This window comes from Plecotus auritus (assembly GCF_963455305.1).
Source record: "Plecotus auritus genome assembly, chromosome: 7".
NCBI classification, from domain to species: domain Eukaryota; kingdom Metazoa; phylum Chordata; class Mammalia; order Chiroptera; family Vespertilionidae; genus Plecotus; species Plecotus auritus.
In genome coordinates, this window is record NC_137774.1 from 12,517,434 (window position 1) to 12,532,097 (window position 14,664).

Consider the following 14,664-nt stretch of genomic DNA (forward strand, 5'->3'; position numbering starts at 1 on the left):
GGTGCCAAGGTGTCTCTGGGACAAACGCCATCCTGCCTGCCAGCCTGAGTGGACGCTGACTCTGGAATTTGCTGGCTCTCCAGGGACGGGTGGGATAGTCAGGTGGGAAGAGAGAGGAAGGGACAAGGACTAGTCACCTGCTCACCAGGCACCCTAATCTCCAGGCCCACACCTGCCCCCTCCGGCTCTCTCTCGGCAGTGCAGGTCCCAGATGTCCTTGCCCAGGGCGTTTGCCAGGGTGAAGCGGCAACGCCCTTTCCCCCAACGCCTTGTTTACACAGACACCAAGAATTTTGAAACCCTGGCACCCGTGGCCCCGCCTCCTTCTCAGGGCACCCGGGGAGCATGCCCCTCTGCCTGCTCCGAGTGGGAAGCCCCCGGAAGGAGGGGTACCCCCTTCACACCTGCACTAGGTCCTGTGGCAGATGCAGAAGGAAGGGGTGCCCTGGATTGATCCAGGACTGGGCTGCGTGCTTTACAGGTACGCAGGGGCAGTAGCGTGGCCTTGGGGAAGCTATACACGCCTGGTGCCTCAGTTTGCTCACCTGCAAACGGGGACGATGCTAACCCCTCATGGAGCTGCTGTGAGATGTAATGAGTTACTCTGCGTAGATCGATGTCAAGGGGTGAGCAACGGGCAGGGGTGAGCTGTCGTTACCCGCCGGCACGCAAGCCCCGCAAGCTCCGCGCGGCCCGGAGTCCGTCACCTCCGCATCCTCAGGGCCCGCTCCCCGCAGCTGCTCCTTGAACATGTGCTGAGTTCATGATTTCGTGGGCCCCTCACAAGGACACCGAGAGGCGAGCGCTACTCTTGCCAGTTTCTAGTCGTGGAAACAGAGCCTGGAGCGGGCAAGGGGCTCTGGCAAGGCCACGTCTGCAATCAGGGGTCCGGTGGCTCCGTGTCCAGGCCTGCGGGCCTCTCGGCCTGTGTCGCCTCCCCTGTCTCTTCCTGGCGGGGCCCGGCCCAGGCCTCTCTCGCTTTTCAGACCTGGGTCTACGTTGGAGGTGCTTGGTCTGGGGATGAGAGCTGGGGAGTAGGCACCCTCGCGTGCTGTGGAGGAAGCTGTCACCTTGTCCCTTACACCTGCCGGTTGCCTGGGCCTGGACCGGGTCCAGGGATGCAGAGGTGAGAGCCGAGTTCACCCCAAACGCTGTGTGGTTGGGCTGTCACGGGGGTGAAGGGCCCTCCGCTGGGCCTAGGGGAGGAAGAGAGGTTCAGCGGGGAGGGGATGTCTGTGCTGAGTCGTGAGGGGTGTGTGGAAGTTTGCCTGATGGCCGAGGGCAGGAAGGGAACTCCGGGCGGAGGGCACAGCTTGGGCAAAGGTGTGCAGACTGAGGAAGAAGAGGGTGTCTGATTAGAAGGCAGCGGAGTGAGGCTGGGCAGGAGCCGGGTCCGGTGTGTGTGTGTGCATGTGTGTGTGTGTGTGTGTGTGTGCATGCGTGTGTGTGTGTGTGTGCATGCGTGTGTGTGTGTGTGTGTGTGTGTGTGTGTGTGTGTGTGTGGTGCGGGCGGGGGGGTAAGGGGATTCTAGGCAGGATGGTCAAGTACAGGAAAGGCGGAAGGCCAGCAGCAGCCGGAGCCCAGGGCAGTGGGAGCATTATGGTTTTAGGGGGCCCTGTGGTTGTCAGGTTGGGGGTAGAAAACATGCTCTGGCCACCGGGAGGGGGCGATTGAAGGAACCCTGTCATGTGAGGAGAGTGTCCCTCCTAGAGACAGGGCCTGCTCTGCGTGGGGCGGGGGAGGGCTCCGGCAGCTCTGGGACACCTCCCTGTCCCTCCCCCGCCGCTCCTCCCGCTCCTGTCTCTGTCACTCACAGGCCGGCCAGGCCAGGGTAGCCATGGCCGCAGCGCTGGTCTGGATTCCTTTCCTTGCTGGCAAGTTGGGGCCTTCTTCAGGGAGAGGCCCGGGATGAGGGGAGGACGCAGAGGCAGTTCCTCGGGGAGGGCTCGCGGGAGAGGCGGGGGTCAGGAGGACTTGGGGGTGTTAGTGTTGTTGCTGGTGGGGGAATCCAGGGATCTGGGGCTAGGAGCTGGGCCCTGGGACACAGGCTCTGGTGGCCCTGAGGGGTGGGTGACCTCGGCCGGCTACAGTGGGCCTGAGAGCACAGGTCCCGAGAGTCATGGGCCCTTTAATGGGCTGACGGGCCGGCTTCTTCCCAGGCTCAGGCTAAATTTGGCCCCGGGAGGGTGTGGGGCCTGCCGGATCCCCTTTGCTCAGCTCCTATTAGCCACTGGTGGGGGCCCTGATCCCCTGCATATTAGGGGAGGTGGGTGAGGGCCCCAGAATGCCCACCCTCCTCCTGCAAAGGCTCCTTCCCTCCCCCCCTGCCACCCCTCCAGGCCCCTGGACATTCAGCATGGGGTTCTCTTCCAAGTGCTCTTACCACACACAGGCCCCACCCCTCCCAGCCAAACGCCAGCCTCTGCCCGCTGTGACCCCCACCAGGGCCTCCGAGGAGGCGTGGGGAGCTCCATGAGTTCCCCAGCCTCAGCTCCAGTCTCCGCAGGTGGCACCGCGGGCCCTCGGTCCTTTCCGGGGAGCCAGTGGAGGAGCCCTCTCCTCTCACTCCCTTCTCCTGTCCCTGAGGGGTGCCAGGGGCATGGTGGGGAAGGGGAGCAGATCCCGTGTCCCCGACTGAGGCTCAGGCCAGTTTGGGGCTGTGGGTCCCCGCAGGTCTCCTGGCAGGGCTGGGGCGCGCGGAGGCCCAGCAGACCACCCTGCACCCGGCCGTGGGCCGCCTCTTTGTGCACACCTTGGACCGTGAGACCCCCCTGCACCTCCCTGAGCACGTGGGTGAGAGGAGCCTCGTGGACCTGGGGTGGGTGGGGGTGCCTGGCCCAGGGCTGGTGAAGGCTCCTGTCATGGGCCCAATCCCTTTCTTCCCTCCCACCAGCTGTCCCACCCACTGTCCCGGTCACCTACCACGCCCACCTCCAGGGACACCCAGACCTGCCCCGGTGGCTCCGCTATACCCAGCGCAGCCCCCACCACCCAGGCTTCCTCTACGGGAGCCCCACCCCAGAAGATCGCGGCCGCCAGGTCATTGAGGTACCAGCAGGGCCCGGGGGCGGTGTCATGTCCATGTGCATCGTTGACATGCCTCTAATTGGGTGATCGCGCAGTCCTTGCCTGCCAGGCCCCAGCTGCACGGTCTTTCTCCCCTCGCCCCACCGCTCTGGCCTCTTCCCCGTCCCCTGCAGGTCGTAGCCTACAACCGAGACAGCTTCGACACCACCCAGCAGAGACTAGTGCTCTTGATTGGGGACCCAGAAGGTACCACCTACCCCGCCCCACCAATGCCAGTCTTGGGGGTTCTCCTCTGGGAGGGGGTGTGTGGAAGGAAAGACTTGTAGAGAAGTGGGGAGCAGGGCATCTTGGGAAGCCTCAGGGGGTGTATCCTTGGCTGCTCTGCTGGCCGTCCGTCTGTGGGGTTGGGGAAGGGCATTTGGGGCCTGTGATGTATGGGGTGTGAAGGAGGAAGGAAGGAGTCTGAGGAGATGGGGGGAGGAGCTTGGGTGGGGAGGCTTGGGAAGGATCTGTGCAGGGCTGGGTGCAGCCTGAGGTGCCAACCTGGCCCTTCCAGGCCCCCTGCTGCCATACCAGGCTGAGTTCCTGGTGCGTAGCCATGACGTGGAGGAAGTGCTGCCCTCAACCCCTGCCAGCCGCTTCCTCATAGCCTTGGGGGGCCTCTGGGAGCCAGCAGAGCTCCAGCTGCTCAACATCACCTCCGCCTTGGACCGTGGGGGCCGTGTCCCCCTTCCCATCGAGGGCCGCAAGGAAGGGTAGGCATGTGACCCCGGAGGGCTTCCTGAAGGAGGAGGCACTTTGCCTCCTGTCTGGGTAGTAGGCATAGAACATGGGTCTCCCTAATTTCCAGGCGGGGCTTTACCCACCTTTGCACCCACCCCCTCAGCACGGTTCTGCGTAGTTTCCCCATAAACATCTTCGCCGGACGCATCTGGCCACAAGCATTTTTGCTACAAGCATTTTTCCTGCCTAACTAACTATCCATGAGGCAATTTCACCATAAAAGATAAAAGAATGAAGAATAAAAGAGGCATATTAAAAAGGACATAAAAAAAGCATGAAAATTTTTAACAAAGGACTTCATTGCGAAAAACAAAAATACATTGTTTTTGGAGTCTTTGTTCATAGGATTATACTTTTTTTTTTTTTTTTTGCTTGATGACTAGTCTTGTTCAGCATCGCATTTTTTTTTTTGGTTCCACTAAAATTTCTTCCTTAATTAAGAGAGGTATCAGTTTCCAACGAAAGAATCGATCATTAATGCTCTTGAGGACTTGTGAATTAGAGTCTGCCCCTTCTATTTGTGTAGCTTGGTAAACTGTTGGTTTTGACAGGTGGGAGGGGTTATGTTCACCAGAGGGTTTGCAAACTGAGGTGCGATCCTTTTCTGGCAGAGCGTGACACCTGGCCTCACGCGTGCCTTGGGAATCTGGCTCTTCAGGTAGTTGTAGTCATCAGCTATTTTCAGACCCGCACGTCTACTCTATTTATTTTTATTTTTTAAAATATATTTTATTGATTGTTTACAGAGAGGAAAGGAGAGGGATAGAGAGCCAGAAACATCGATGAGAGAGAAACATCGATCAGCTGCCTCCTGCACACCCCCCACTGGGAATGTGCCCACAACCAAGGCTGGAATGTGCCCTTGACTGGAATCGAACCTGGGACCCTTCAATCCACAGGCCGATGCTCTATCCACTGAGCCAAACCGGTCAGGGCCCCACACGTCTACTTAAGGGTCAAGATTTGTATAAAAATGGGAGTCAACGGAGAAATGAAACCAAACTGACAAAATACATGAAGTCTCCTAGCGTAAACCGGACTGCCCCACCGTCAAAGGGCTTACGGTCAATTAGCGATGCGGAGAGCAGGGTGCGGAGAGCAGGGCGCGCGAAGATGTTTATGGGAAACGGACACGCCTCACCAGGCCCGTCCACACCTCCCAGCTCCTCTCCACTGTCCTCTTTCCTCTGGCCACGCCCTCCTCCCCCTCTTGCCCCGCCTGCACCCAAACCCTGGTTATCCTGAAGTCCAGCTTCCTGTGCCCATGGGGACATAGAAGGCCCATCCTTGTAAAGGACATTCGTGGGGGGGGGGGGGGGGCGATAAGGCTCCCAGAAGACGGGACCTCTCTGTGTGCTCTCACCATAACCCGGGCTTTCAGGGTGGCCTGTAACCCCCACATCTTCAGTGCTCAGTGACCCCCTCCCAATTTGCTGACGGTGGCTTCTGTCGGGGTCCAGGGTGTACATCAAGGTGGGCTCCGCCTCGCCCTTCTCCACCTGCCTGAAGATGGTGGCGTCTCCCGACAGCCACGCTCGCTGTGCCCAGGGCCAGCCTCCGCTTCTGTCCTGCTACGACACCTTGGCATCCCACTTCCGAGTTGAATGGTGCAACGTGTCCCTGGTGAGGAGGTACCCTGGCTCTGGGGTGGGGATGGGGCGTGGCCCCCATGACAGTCTGCTCCCTGCCCCTGCCCATCCCAGCCTCCTCTATTCTATTTTTTTTCTCTGATTATCTGCCCGCCTCTTTCATCTTTCGAACACACACACACACACACACACACACACACACACACACACACACACACACACACACTTCCACTTTCTACCAGAAGAGGGCGACAGAGTCCATAACCCAGAGATCTCTGGCTCCTGAACTCCCACAATGCAGCTCCCCACCAAGGGCCTCTGGGTGACAGCTGCCTGCTTCCTCTAAGGTGTCCCCGAGTAAATGAGTAAATCTGCCTGCGGTGAGCAGCAGGGAGCTCTCGCTAACCACTCTTCCCTGGGTGTGGAGGTAGCTCAGGTCCCTAGCCCCCTCTGTGCCTGGGAAGTGACCAACAGCGCAGCCAGGGACGGGTGATCAGCAACATTCTTGAGCACTTGCTATGTGCTGGACATCATACCTTCAACCAGCTGTATTCTTACCACCGCCCCAGGAGACAGGTACCACGGTTAGCAATCCAACTTTACAGGTTGGGACGCTGAGGCCCCTAGAGGGAAGTCATCGCAGATAAGCACTTGTCTGAGTCAGGACTCAAACCCAGGCAGTTGGACCCTGGAGCTGTACTCTAACCATTGTGTGGCCCTGCCTCTCTGAACATTTCTCTCCTGGCGCCTAGTCCCGTGCTTGTCCTGCGGGGTCACCAGAGCTGCCCCTTCCTGTGGTCAGCTGGGGCAGTAGATGGTGGCGCCCCGGGGTCACTGCCCTGCTCCCCCGGGGAGTCTCTGAGTCCATCCAGCTGCTCCTGGGTCATGCTGGGCTGTCTGAGCAGGTGGATAAGTCAGTGCCAGAGCCTGCAGACGAGGTGCCCACCCCAGGCGATGGGATCCTGGAACGTGACCCCTTCTTCTGCCCGCCCACCGAGGCCACTGCCCGAGACTTCCTGACTGACGCACTGGTCACCCTCCTGGTGCCCCTGCTGGTGGCCCTGCTGCTCACCCTGCTGCTGGCCTACGTCATGTGCTGCCGGAGGGAGGGACGGTGAGTGTGGGGGGCAGGGGCAGCAGGGCTGATTCTCCGTCGTGGGACTCCTTGTGGCACCTGTACTCTGTGGGGACCCAGACCCCTCAGGGAGTGAGGTACTCAACCAGGAAAGGAGGGGGGCCCCTTTCTAGGTCCTGCCTGGCACCGGGAGGGGGTTGTGGATAACACTTAACTCCTTTCCCTGCTTTTCCACAGGCTGAAGAGAGACCTGGCCACCTCTGAGTGAGTAAGGGAAAGTGGGGGGCTGGGTGGGAGCCCCCTGCCCTGTCAAGCTGGACCCTTCCACCTCCATGAGCAGCATAGACAAACCAGATCATTCTGAGATGAGGGGGCCACCCTTGACCCCTGAAGTCCAGCCCTGGCTGGCTGGACTCTGGGCCTGACCTAGCCTGGGCTCGCCTTTGATTGTTTTGGTCTCCATGGAAGAGTCTACTGTGGGATGGGACAGGGGAGGGGACCTGGGGAAACAGCTGAGAGACCTTCAGCACACTCACACCCTCACACCCACACTCACACCCACACCCACACTCACACCCACACCCACACCCACACCCACACACCCACACCCACACCCACACCCACACCCACACTCACACCCACACCCACACCCACACCCACACCCACACCCACTCACACCCACACCCACACCCACACACTCACACTCACACCCACACCCACACATCCACACCCACACTCACACTCACACACTCACACCCACACCCACACCCACACCCACACTCACACCCACACCCATACCCACACCCACACTCATACCCACACCCACACTCACACTCACACACTCACACCCACACCCACACTCACACACTCACACTCACACCCACACCCACACACTCACACCCACACCCACACCCACACACTCACACCCACACCCACACACCCACACCCACACTCACACTCACACACTCACACCCACACCCACACTCACACACTCACACTGACACCCACACCCACACTCACACACACACACACACCCACACTCACACCCACACCCACACTCACACCCACACCCACACTCACACCCACACTCACACACTCACACACTCACATACACACTCACACACACACCCACACCCATACCCACACCCACACCCACTCACACTCACACTCACACCCACACCCACACCCACACACTCACACCCACACCCACACCCACATTCACACTCACACCCATACTCACACCCACACTCACACACCCACACCCACATTCACACTCACACCCACACTCACACCCACATCCACACTCACACCCACATCCACACTCACACACCCACACCCACATTCACACACCCATACACACCCACACCCACACCCACATTCACACACAGCCACATCCACACTCACACCCACACTCACACACCCACACCCACACTCACACCCATACCCACGCCCACATTCACACCCACACCCACATCCACACTCACACCCACACTCACACACCCACACCCACACCCATACTCACACTCACACCCACACCCACATTCACACACACCCACACCCACATTCACGCTCACACCCACATTCACACTCACACTCACACTCACACCCACATTCACACTCACACTCACACCCACACTCACTTTGCTGTGGCACTTGGGCTTCAGGCGGATCCTGCCACACAATCACTGTGACCCGTTCTGGCCTCGGTCGCTCTGCTAGGGTTGGACTAACCAATGTTCGTGGATGCTTTCAATCCCCCCAGCCCTTCCCAATCCCCCTCAGCCTTATTTTGCCCAGGTTTTCCCCACCCCTGGCCTTAACCCCTCCTCCCAGCCCCAGACCTCTTCCTTTCCCACTCCCTTGAACCCCAAAGATTCCAGGAGGCAGGCGTTAAATAAGGCTCCTTTAATTCCCACTCTCTGAGCCTGTTGTGGGCCTGGCCCCTCTGTTTGCTTGCTGGGCCTGCCTCCTTAAGTGCGGGGGCATTTGGCCACCCTGCGAGCCCCCTTGATTAGCTGCTTGTGCCCCTGCTTGGAACTCAGTAGAAACCTGCGCTGCCCAGACCGTGGCTTCCCCAGCTGTTGGCGCTGCCTTTGCTGCCCCCGCCTCTTGGCGTCGAGCTTGAAGCTGGAGGCGTGCTTCTTGCCCATGCGGAAGGAGCCCGAGGCCCCCTTGCTGGTCACCTGCCTGAGCATGCCCTTGTCCACCAGCCCCTTGAGCACTTTCTTGAAACGCCAGTCGTTGCGGGTCATGTTGTAGCCCGTGGTGATGAGCGCCTTCTTCAGGGTGGCCAGGGACACGCGGTTGCGCACCCCCTTGTCCGCCATGACCTTCAGGATCACCTTGGATATGCTGGGCTTCTTGTGGGCTTGGGGGCAGGCGTGGTGCCCAGTCTCGCTCTTGCTAGGGACTCCGGACACACTGGCCTGCTGGCCCGCACTCAGGCCACTGTTTGAAGCCAAGGGCGTGGTGGAGGGTGGCATTGAAGTGTCTTTCTGCATCTCTTCCTGGGCTGGGTGAAGGGCACTGGGCGCAAGGACCTCCAGGATGGCGGCTAGAAATCTCCACTGGGTGGCTCCTTGGTGGGTGAGGGGTCCTAGCTCTGTTCCCGTCAGAGGCTTCCTCCGAGGGCTCTGGCCCGAGCCTTCCCTGGGTGGCCAGGAGGAGGACCAAGGGTGATCACCCACAGCTGGTCTCAGCAGACTTGTGCCTCTGGCACAGCGGGCGGTAAGGTTATTTCTGTGGTGACCTCAGAGGGCCATTATGAGGCCACCAGAATCCTGTGAGGGTCACAGTGGCCCCATTGTTCACTCCTGGGGGGGGGGGGGGCGGGCAGACAGGAGATGCCGGACAGTGGCATCTGACTTGCCAGGTAGTCTGGGAAGAAGGGCTGTAGACCCACGCGTATATACGTGTATATGTGTGAGTGCCAGCAGATTTCAGGGTGTTCTGAGCCCCCAGTTTTTAAAAAAAATATTTTTATTGATCTTTAGAGAGAGGGGAATGGAGGCGGGGGAGGGAGAGAAACATTGTTTGTTGTTCAACTTATTTGTGCATTCATTGGTTGATTCTTGTATGTGCCCTGACTGGGGATCAAACCTGCAACCTTGGTGTGTTGAGATGATGCTCTAACCCAGTGGTCGAGAAACTGTGGCTCGCGAGCCACATGCGGCTCTTTGGCCCCTTGAATGTGGCTCTTCCACAAAATACCACGTGCGGGCTGCACGTACAGTGCGATTGAAACTTCGTGGCCCGCCCTGGCTGGTTTGGCTCAGTGGATAGAGCGTCGGCCTGCGGACTGAAAGGTCCCAGGTTCGATTCCGGTCAAGGACATGTACCTTGGTTGCGGGCACAACCCCAGTGGGAGGTGTGCAGGAGGCAGCTGATCGATGTTTCTCTCTCATCGATGTTTCTGACTCTCTGTCCTTCTCTCTTCCTCTCTGTAAAAAATCAATAAAATATATATATATTTTAAAAAAAAAAGAAACTTCGTGGCCCATGCGCAGAAGTCGGTTTTTGGCTCTCAGAAGAAATTTCAGTCGTTGTACTGTTGATATTTGGCTCTGTTGACTAATGAGTTTGCCAACCACTGCTCTTACCAACTGAGCTACCTGGCCAGGGCCGAGCCCCCGGTTTTAAACCCACCATTTTGACCCCGCCATCTCAACCCATTGATCAACTCCCTTTACAAAGCAATGAACAGGCTTTTTTTTTCTCTCCCTGTTTTCCTTTTTATTTGATAGATGTTTCCCCATGGAGATCAATGATTTTCTATGTCAATTTTACAAGGAGATTTTGTTCCTCAGTTTCTTTTTTATTTTATTTCATTTCTTTACAGAGAGGAAGGGAGAGGGAGAGAGAGTTAGAAACATTGATGAGAGAGAAACATCAACCAGCTGCCTCCTGTACACCCCCTACTGGGGATGTGCCCGCAACCAAGGTACATGCCCTTGACCGGAATCGAACCTGGGACCCTTGAGTCCGCAGGCCGACGCTCTACCCACTGAGCCAAACCGGTCATGGCGGTTCCTCAGTTTCTTGTGGCCTCTGCCAGCGTGACTGCAGGCATTCTCTTCTGAGCAGCTCTTTCCTCTGCATCCTGCTTTCCCGGCTGGTGTTGGAGCTCTGATGGCGTCAGGACAACCTGCTGCCTCCGCCAGTTTTCAATCAATAACCGATTTGACCATGTGCGATGTTAGCCCTTGTGGGTTTGGACTTTCTGTTGATTTATTTCTACCAAATCCCGCCCCCCGCACCTTGTTCAGTCACTACCATTTTTCAGATGATCCTCAAATTGTGATTCTGCTGCTCGCTTTTCACTATGTCAGATTCACTGGGCGGAAAGTCCTGCAGTCTCGGCGACCCTCTCCTGTGGTCTGCGTGGTGGAGTGTGAGAGTGTGTGTGAGTGTGTGTGTGTGTGTGTGTGTGTGTGTGTGAAGCCTGCCCCTTTGTCCCTTCACCTGCCCCAGTGCTGCTGTGGAAGGGCTGTGGGTAAAGGCGCCTCGGCTCTGGCTCCTGTTCCTGCTCTGGAAAAACATCCCCAGAACATTTTCCCACCTGTGTGTGTTGCCAGAGTAATGAGACCCAGATGTGGGGCTGGGAGTGGGGAGGGGGCCCATGATCGAAGGCCCTTGCCCCCATGGGGCATTACCTGCTGGCTCTCAGCATCCACACACTCCTTGCTCCCTTTCCCCCTCAGCCTCCCCTTGCCTGGGAATGGAAAATTGTGTTTTGGACAATTCCGCTTGCCAAATTCCAGACTCAAGAGCTCATTGTGACCCTCCCCTAGCCTTAGAGGGTGACTCCACCTCCTCCCTGCGGCCAGACAGCACTGTGTCCTACTCCACCCCCCTCCTCCGCGCCCCCCCAGGAGTGCGGCCCATTCAGCAGGAAGCTGAGGGTCCTTCCTGGAGTCTAATCTGCAGGCTCTAGCTGGAGTCTGTGTCCACTAATCAAGGCCTGGACACGAATGGGCATCACTTGTCCTCCCCCAGTTGATCCGTAACCCAATGGCAGGTAGGGTTGCTTTCCTCTTATGTGGGACCCCACTCCTTTAAGGAAACCAATTCTTATTGTTTGTAATGAAAAGTCCGGGCTGTCTGACAACCAGGTAGCCTGGGAAAATGTCTCCAGGCTGGCGTTCCCCCCACCCCCCCTAAATGTGGGTGGGTTTGTGTAGAAGGAATTGGAATCATCCCTCCACTAAAGGCCAAGCTCATCAGGCCTCCCTGCATGGAGGCCAAGTGGGCTTACCTAATACAATAACACCAGGGATAGTAATAACAATGGAAGGCTCCCCGTAACAGCAGCTACCACTGCTACTCGCTGACCAGGAGACATCCCAAGTGTTTTTCCTGTATTAACGGATTTAATTCACACAACAGTTCGCATTGCCGTTGAGGAAATGGCGGCACAGAGAGGTTAAGTAACTTGCACAAGGTCACACAGCCAGTAAGCAGTGGAACCCAAACCCAAAGCAAGTCTTCATGCGTCACTGAGGTGCTGCCCCACTTCTCAGAATGAACTAAAGCTTGCCCCTAGAGGGCAGACAGCAAGCCCACGAGAATGTCAAATGAGAGTGAGGCTTCTGAGGAGGAACTGGAGCTAGGGCTCAGGAAGGATTTCCCCAGGGTGTGGCCATCAGTCCACTCAGGCCTGTGGAGGGTGGAGCCTGGCACAGGTCTCAAGGAGCCTTGGTTTGAAGCAAAGATAGGGAGACAGATTCAGAGTCTGGAGCTCATCAGCACTGGGGGCTGACTGGGGGGTGATGCGGGTGAGGGGGGTCAAGGTACAAAGGGAGAGGAGGTCAGGTCTGAGCAACCAAAAGGTGACTCAGTCGAGGCCTGGCAGGACTTGGGGAAACAGCTTGGACAAAAGCCAGGGGGTAGGAAAAGGTGGAAGGTATAGGTCTGCCAGCCTGGGATGGCAGGGATTGGGAGGGGATGAGAATTGGATGTTCAGTGGTGGGAGAGAGTATTAGGGGAGAGAGCTGAGTGGTGGAAGGGACCTAGAGGGCCATCTATATATATAAAAGCCTAAGCAACCGTTCGACCGTTCGCTATGACTTGCACTGACCACTGGGGGCAGACGCTCAATGCACAGGCATGGGAACATGGAACAGACTGATGAATCTCTGAGGGAAATGGGGAGGGGAAAGGGCAGGAAAAGATTAACCAAAGATTTTATGTGCATACTAGAGGCCCCGTGCACGGATTCATGCACTGGTGGGGTCCCTTGGCCTGACCTGTGGGGATCGGGCTGAAACCAGCAATCCGACATCCCCTGGATTGCGAGAGGGCAAAGGCCAGGCCAAGGGACCCCACTGGTGCACGAATCCGTGCACGGGGCCTCTAGTTAGAATATAAAAACAGGAAATCAAGCCCAGGAAATGCTGGCCTCTGGAAATATATATCCACTGTGAGGTCTACTCATGTCAGCATCTTGGGAGCTCCTACCACCTGCCAGGCATTTTTCTAAACACTCATCTAACCCCCCAGCAACCCTAGGAGGTAGCTGTATTATTAGCCCCATTTTACAGCTGAGGAAACTGAGGCACACAGTGGAGGACATACAGCTTTGAATCCAGGCTATCTACACCCAGAGCCCCTGCCTCAGTCATAGGCCACAGAGCTGGCACCACAGAACGTCCTGTTTGTCCCCCCTCCACCCATCATGTGTGTGAGTCTCCCCCACATAACGGTAGGGAAGACTATAGGGTGGCTCAGAGGCAGTGCCAGGCTGGACCCCAAAGTTGGGAGGCTGACTGCCAGAGCTGATGACTCTGCTGGTTCTGTGCCCCCAGCATCCAGATGGTCCACCACTGCACCATCCGAGGGAACACAGAGGAGCTGCGACAGATGGCAGCTAGCCGCGAGGTGCCCAGGCCCCTGTCCACCCTGCCCATGTTCAACGTGCGCACAGGCGAGCGGCTGCCTCCCCAGGTGGACAGCGCCCAAGTGCCCCTCATCCTGGACCAGCACTGAGGGCCCGCCCAGGTGGGTCCAGCTGGGCAGCGCCAGCCTCATTTCTGGGAACAAGATGGCCTTTGTCTCAAGGTGGGGGCAGGTGGAGGGGGATGGAGGAGGTCAAGGGAGGGACACACAGACCTGCCCACCCACTGAGGCAGCAGTGAGGGGTTGCTCAGCAATGCCGGGTCCAGGCCCCCCAATGCCAAGCACTCGTGGTCAGAGTGTGAGGGTGGGGAAGGCAGGAGAACCAGGGCCTGGACCTCACAACCCCCATTCTCTCCCCGCTCCGCTGTTCCAGCTCCAGCCTTGGCCTCATCCTCCCTTCTGCCCTGACTCACGGAGCAGCCGCCACCCAGGGCCACATCCTTCCTCCTGATTCTGGCTCCTGGTCCGATGGACTCCAGGCTTGGAACAAGCAGAGAGAGGAGGGGGGAGGGCAGGTGAGGGTGTCTGGGGTCAGGGCGCCCAGAATAAATACCGGCAGCTCTGCCACCTACTGCTGCCTGTGCCTTCTTCTCAGCGGCCTCCCCATTCCCCTCATTGCCTTGGGGGCTGATGGGTTAGGACCAAGTGGGCAGCCCCAGTCTGATGGTGGGGGCTCCTGGTCAAGGATTCCTGAGGAGGGCCGAGTCTCTGAACCTGTTCCAGTGTCCAGAAACAGATGGGCAAGGACCCTCAAATTGTCCTTGGAAGGGCCCCCATATTGTCCTACTCCTTTCTCTCACTCCCCAGAATCCCTACCTTCAAAACATGCCCTGAATCCATCCCCTTCTCACGGCCCCCACTTGCCAGTCCTGCACCAGGGTCTCTCTCTCCTGGACCCCAGAAACAGCCTCCCCTTGCCCTCCCTGCCTCCTCCCTGCCCCCTCCCCGTCTCGTCTCCAACAGCAGCCAAGCCCATCCTTTAAAAGGAAAAATCAGGGGGTCTTGCCCTGTGCTCTCACCTCTGAGCTGGGGCACAGAACCTGTCCACCTCTCGGACCTCAGTACTCACCCTCCCTGCACTCACCGGCCCCAGCCACACTGCCTCCTGACACACTCGGTTTAGGCCCTGGCCTCCGCGGTTCCCTCTGCCAGGAACCCAGAGTCCCCCCAGTCCACACAGCTACCTCCTCATTGCAAAGTCAGATCCTCAGAGAGGCCGACCCCTCCTCAGAGAGCCCCCTCCAGCCCAGCCTCAGCGCACAGAAGAGCTGTTCTGGGTGGTGCCTTGCTGGGGT

General features: G+C 58.1%; 2 protein-coding genes across 8 annotated transcripts; one reads left to right on the top strand and one right to left on the bottom strand.

The window, feature by feature from the left end:
* The first annotated feature begins 335 nt into the window (after positions 1-335).
* Positions 336-13,962, top strand: SGCA (sarcoglycan alpha). Of its 7 annotated transcripts, XM_080679583.1 has the most exons (11): positions 1,816-1,875; positions 2,341-2,507; positions 2,675-2,794; positions 2,895-3,049; positions 3,202-3,274; positions 3,585-3,783; positions 5,272-5,434; positions 6,306-6,514; positions 6,713-6,739; positions 13,279-13,471; positions 13,743-13,962. In XM_080679583.1, the coding sequence occupies exons 2-10, from the start codon at positions 2,474-2,476 to the stop codon at positions 13,457-13,459; spliced, it is 1,161 nt and encodes a 386-aa protein (XP_080535709.1). In that variant the 5' UTR covers positions 1,816-1,875; positions 2,341-2,473; the 3' UTR covers positions 13,460-13,471; positions 13,743-13,962. The 7 variants fall into 7 exon arrangements, with proteins under 7 accessions (XP_080535707.1, XP_080535708.1, XP_080535711.1 ...); XM_080679581.1 differs by lacking the exons at positions 1,816-1,875; positions 2,341-2,507 and adding an exon at positions 336-481; XM_080679582.1 differs by lacking the exon at positions 2,341-2,507 and having other exon boundaries at positions 1,696-1,875.
* Positions 8,446-8,976, bottom strand: LOC308254162 (histone H1.9-like; the record flags this gene model as incomplete). The annotated part of the gene is made up of 1 exon (XM_080680093.1): positions 8,446-8,976. The coding sequence occupies one exon, from the start codon at positions 8,974-8,976 to the stop codon at positions 8,446-8,448; it is 531 nt and encodes a 176-aa protein (XP_080536219.1).
* Positions 13,963-14,664: the final 702 nt, after the last annotated feature.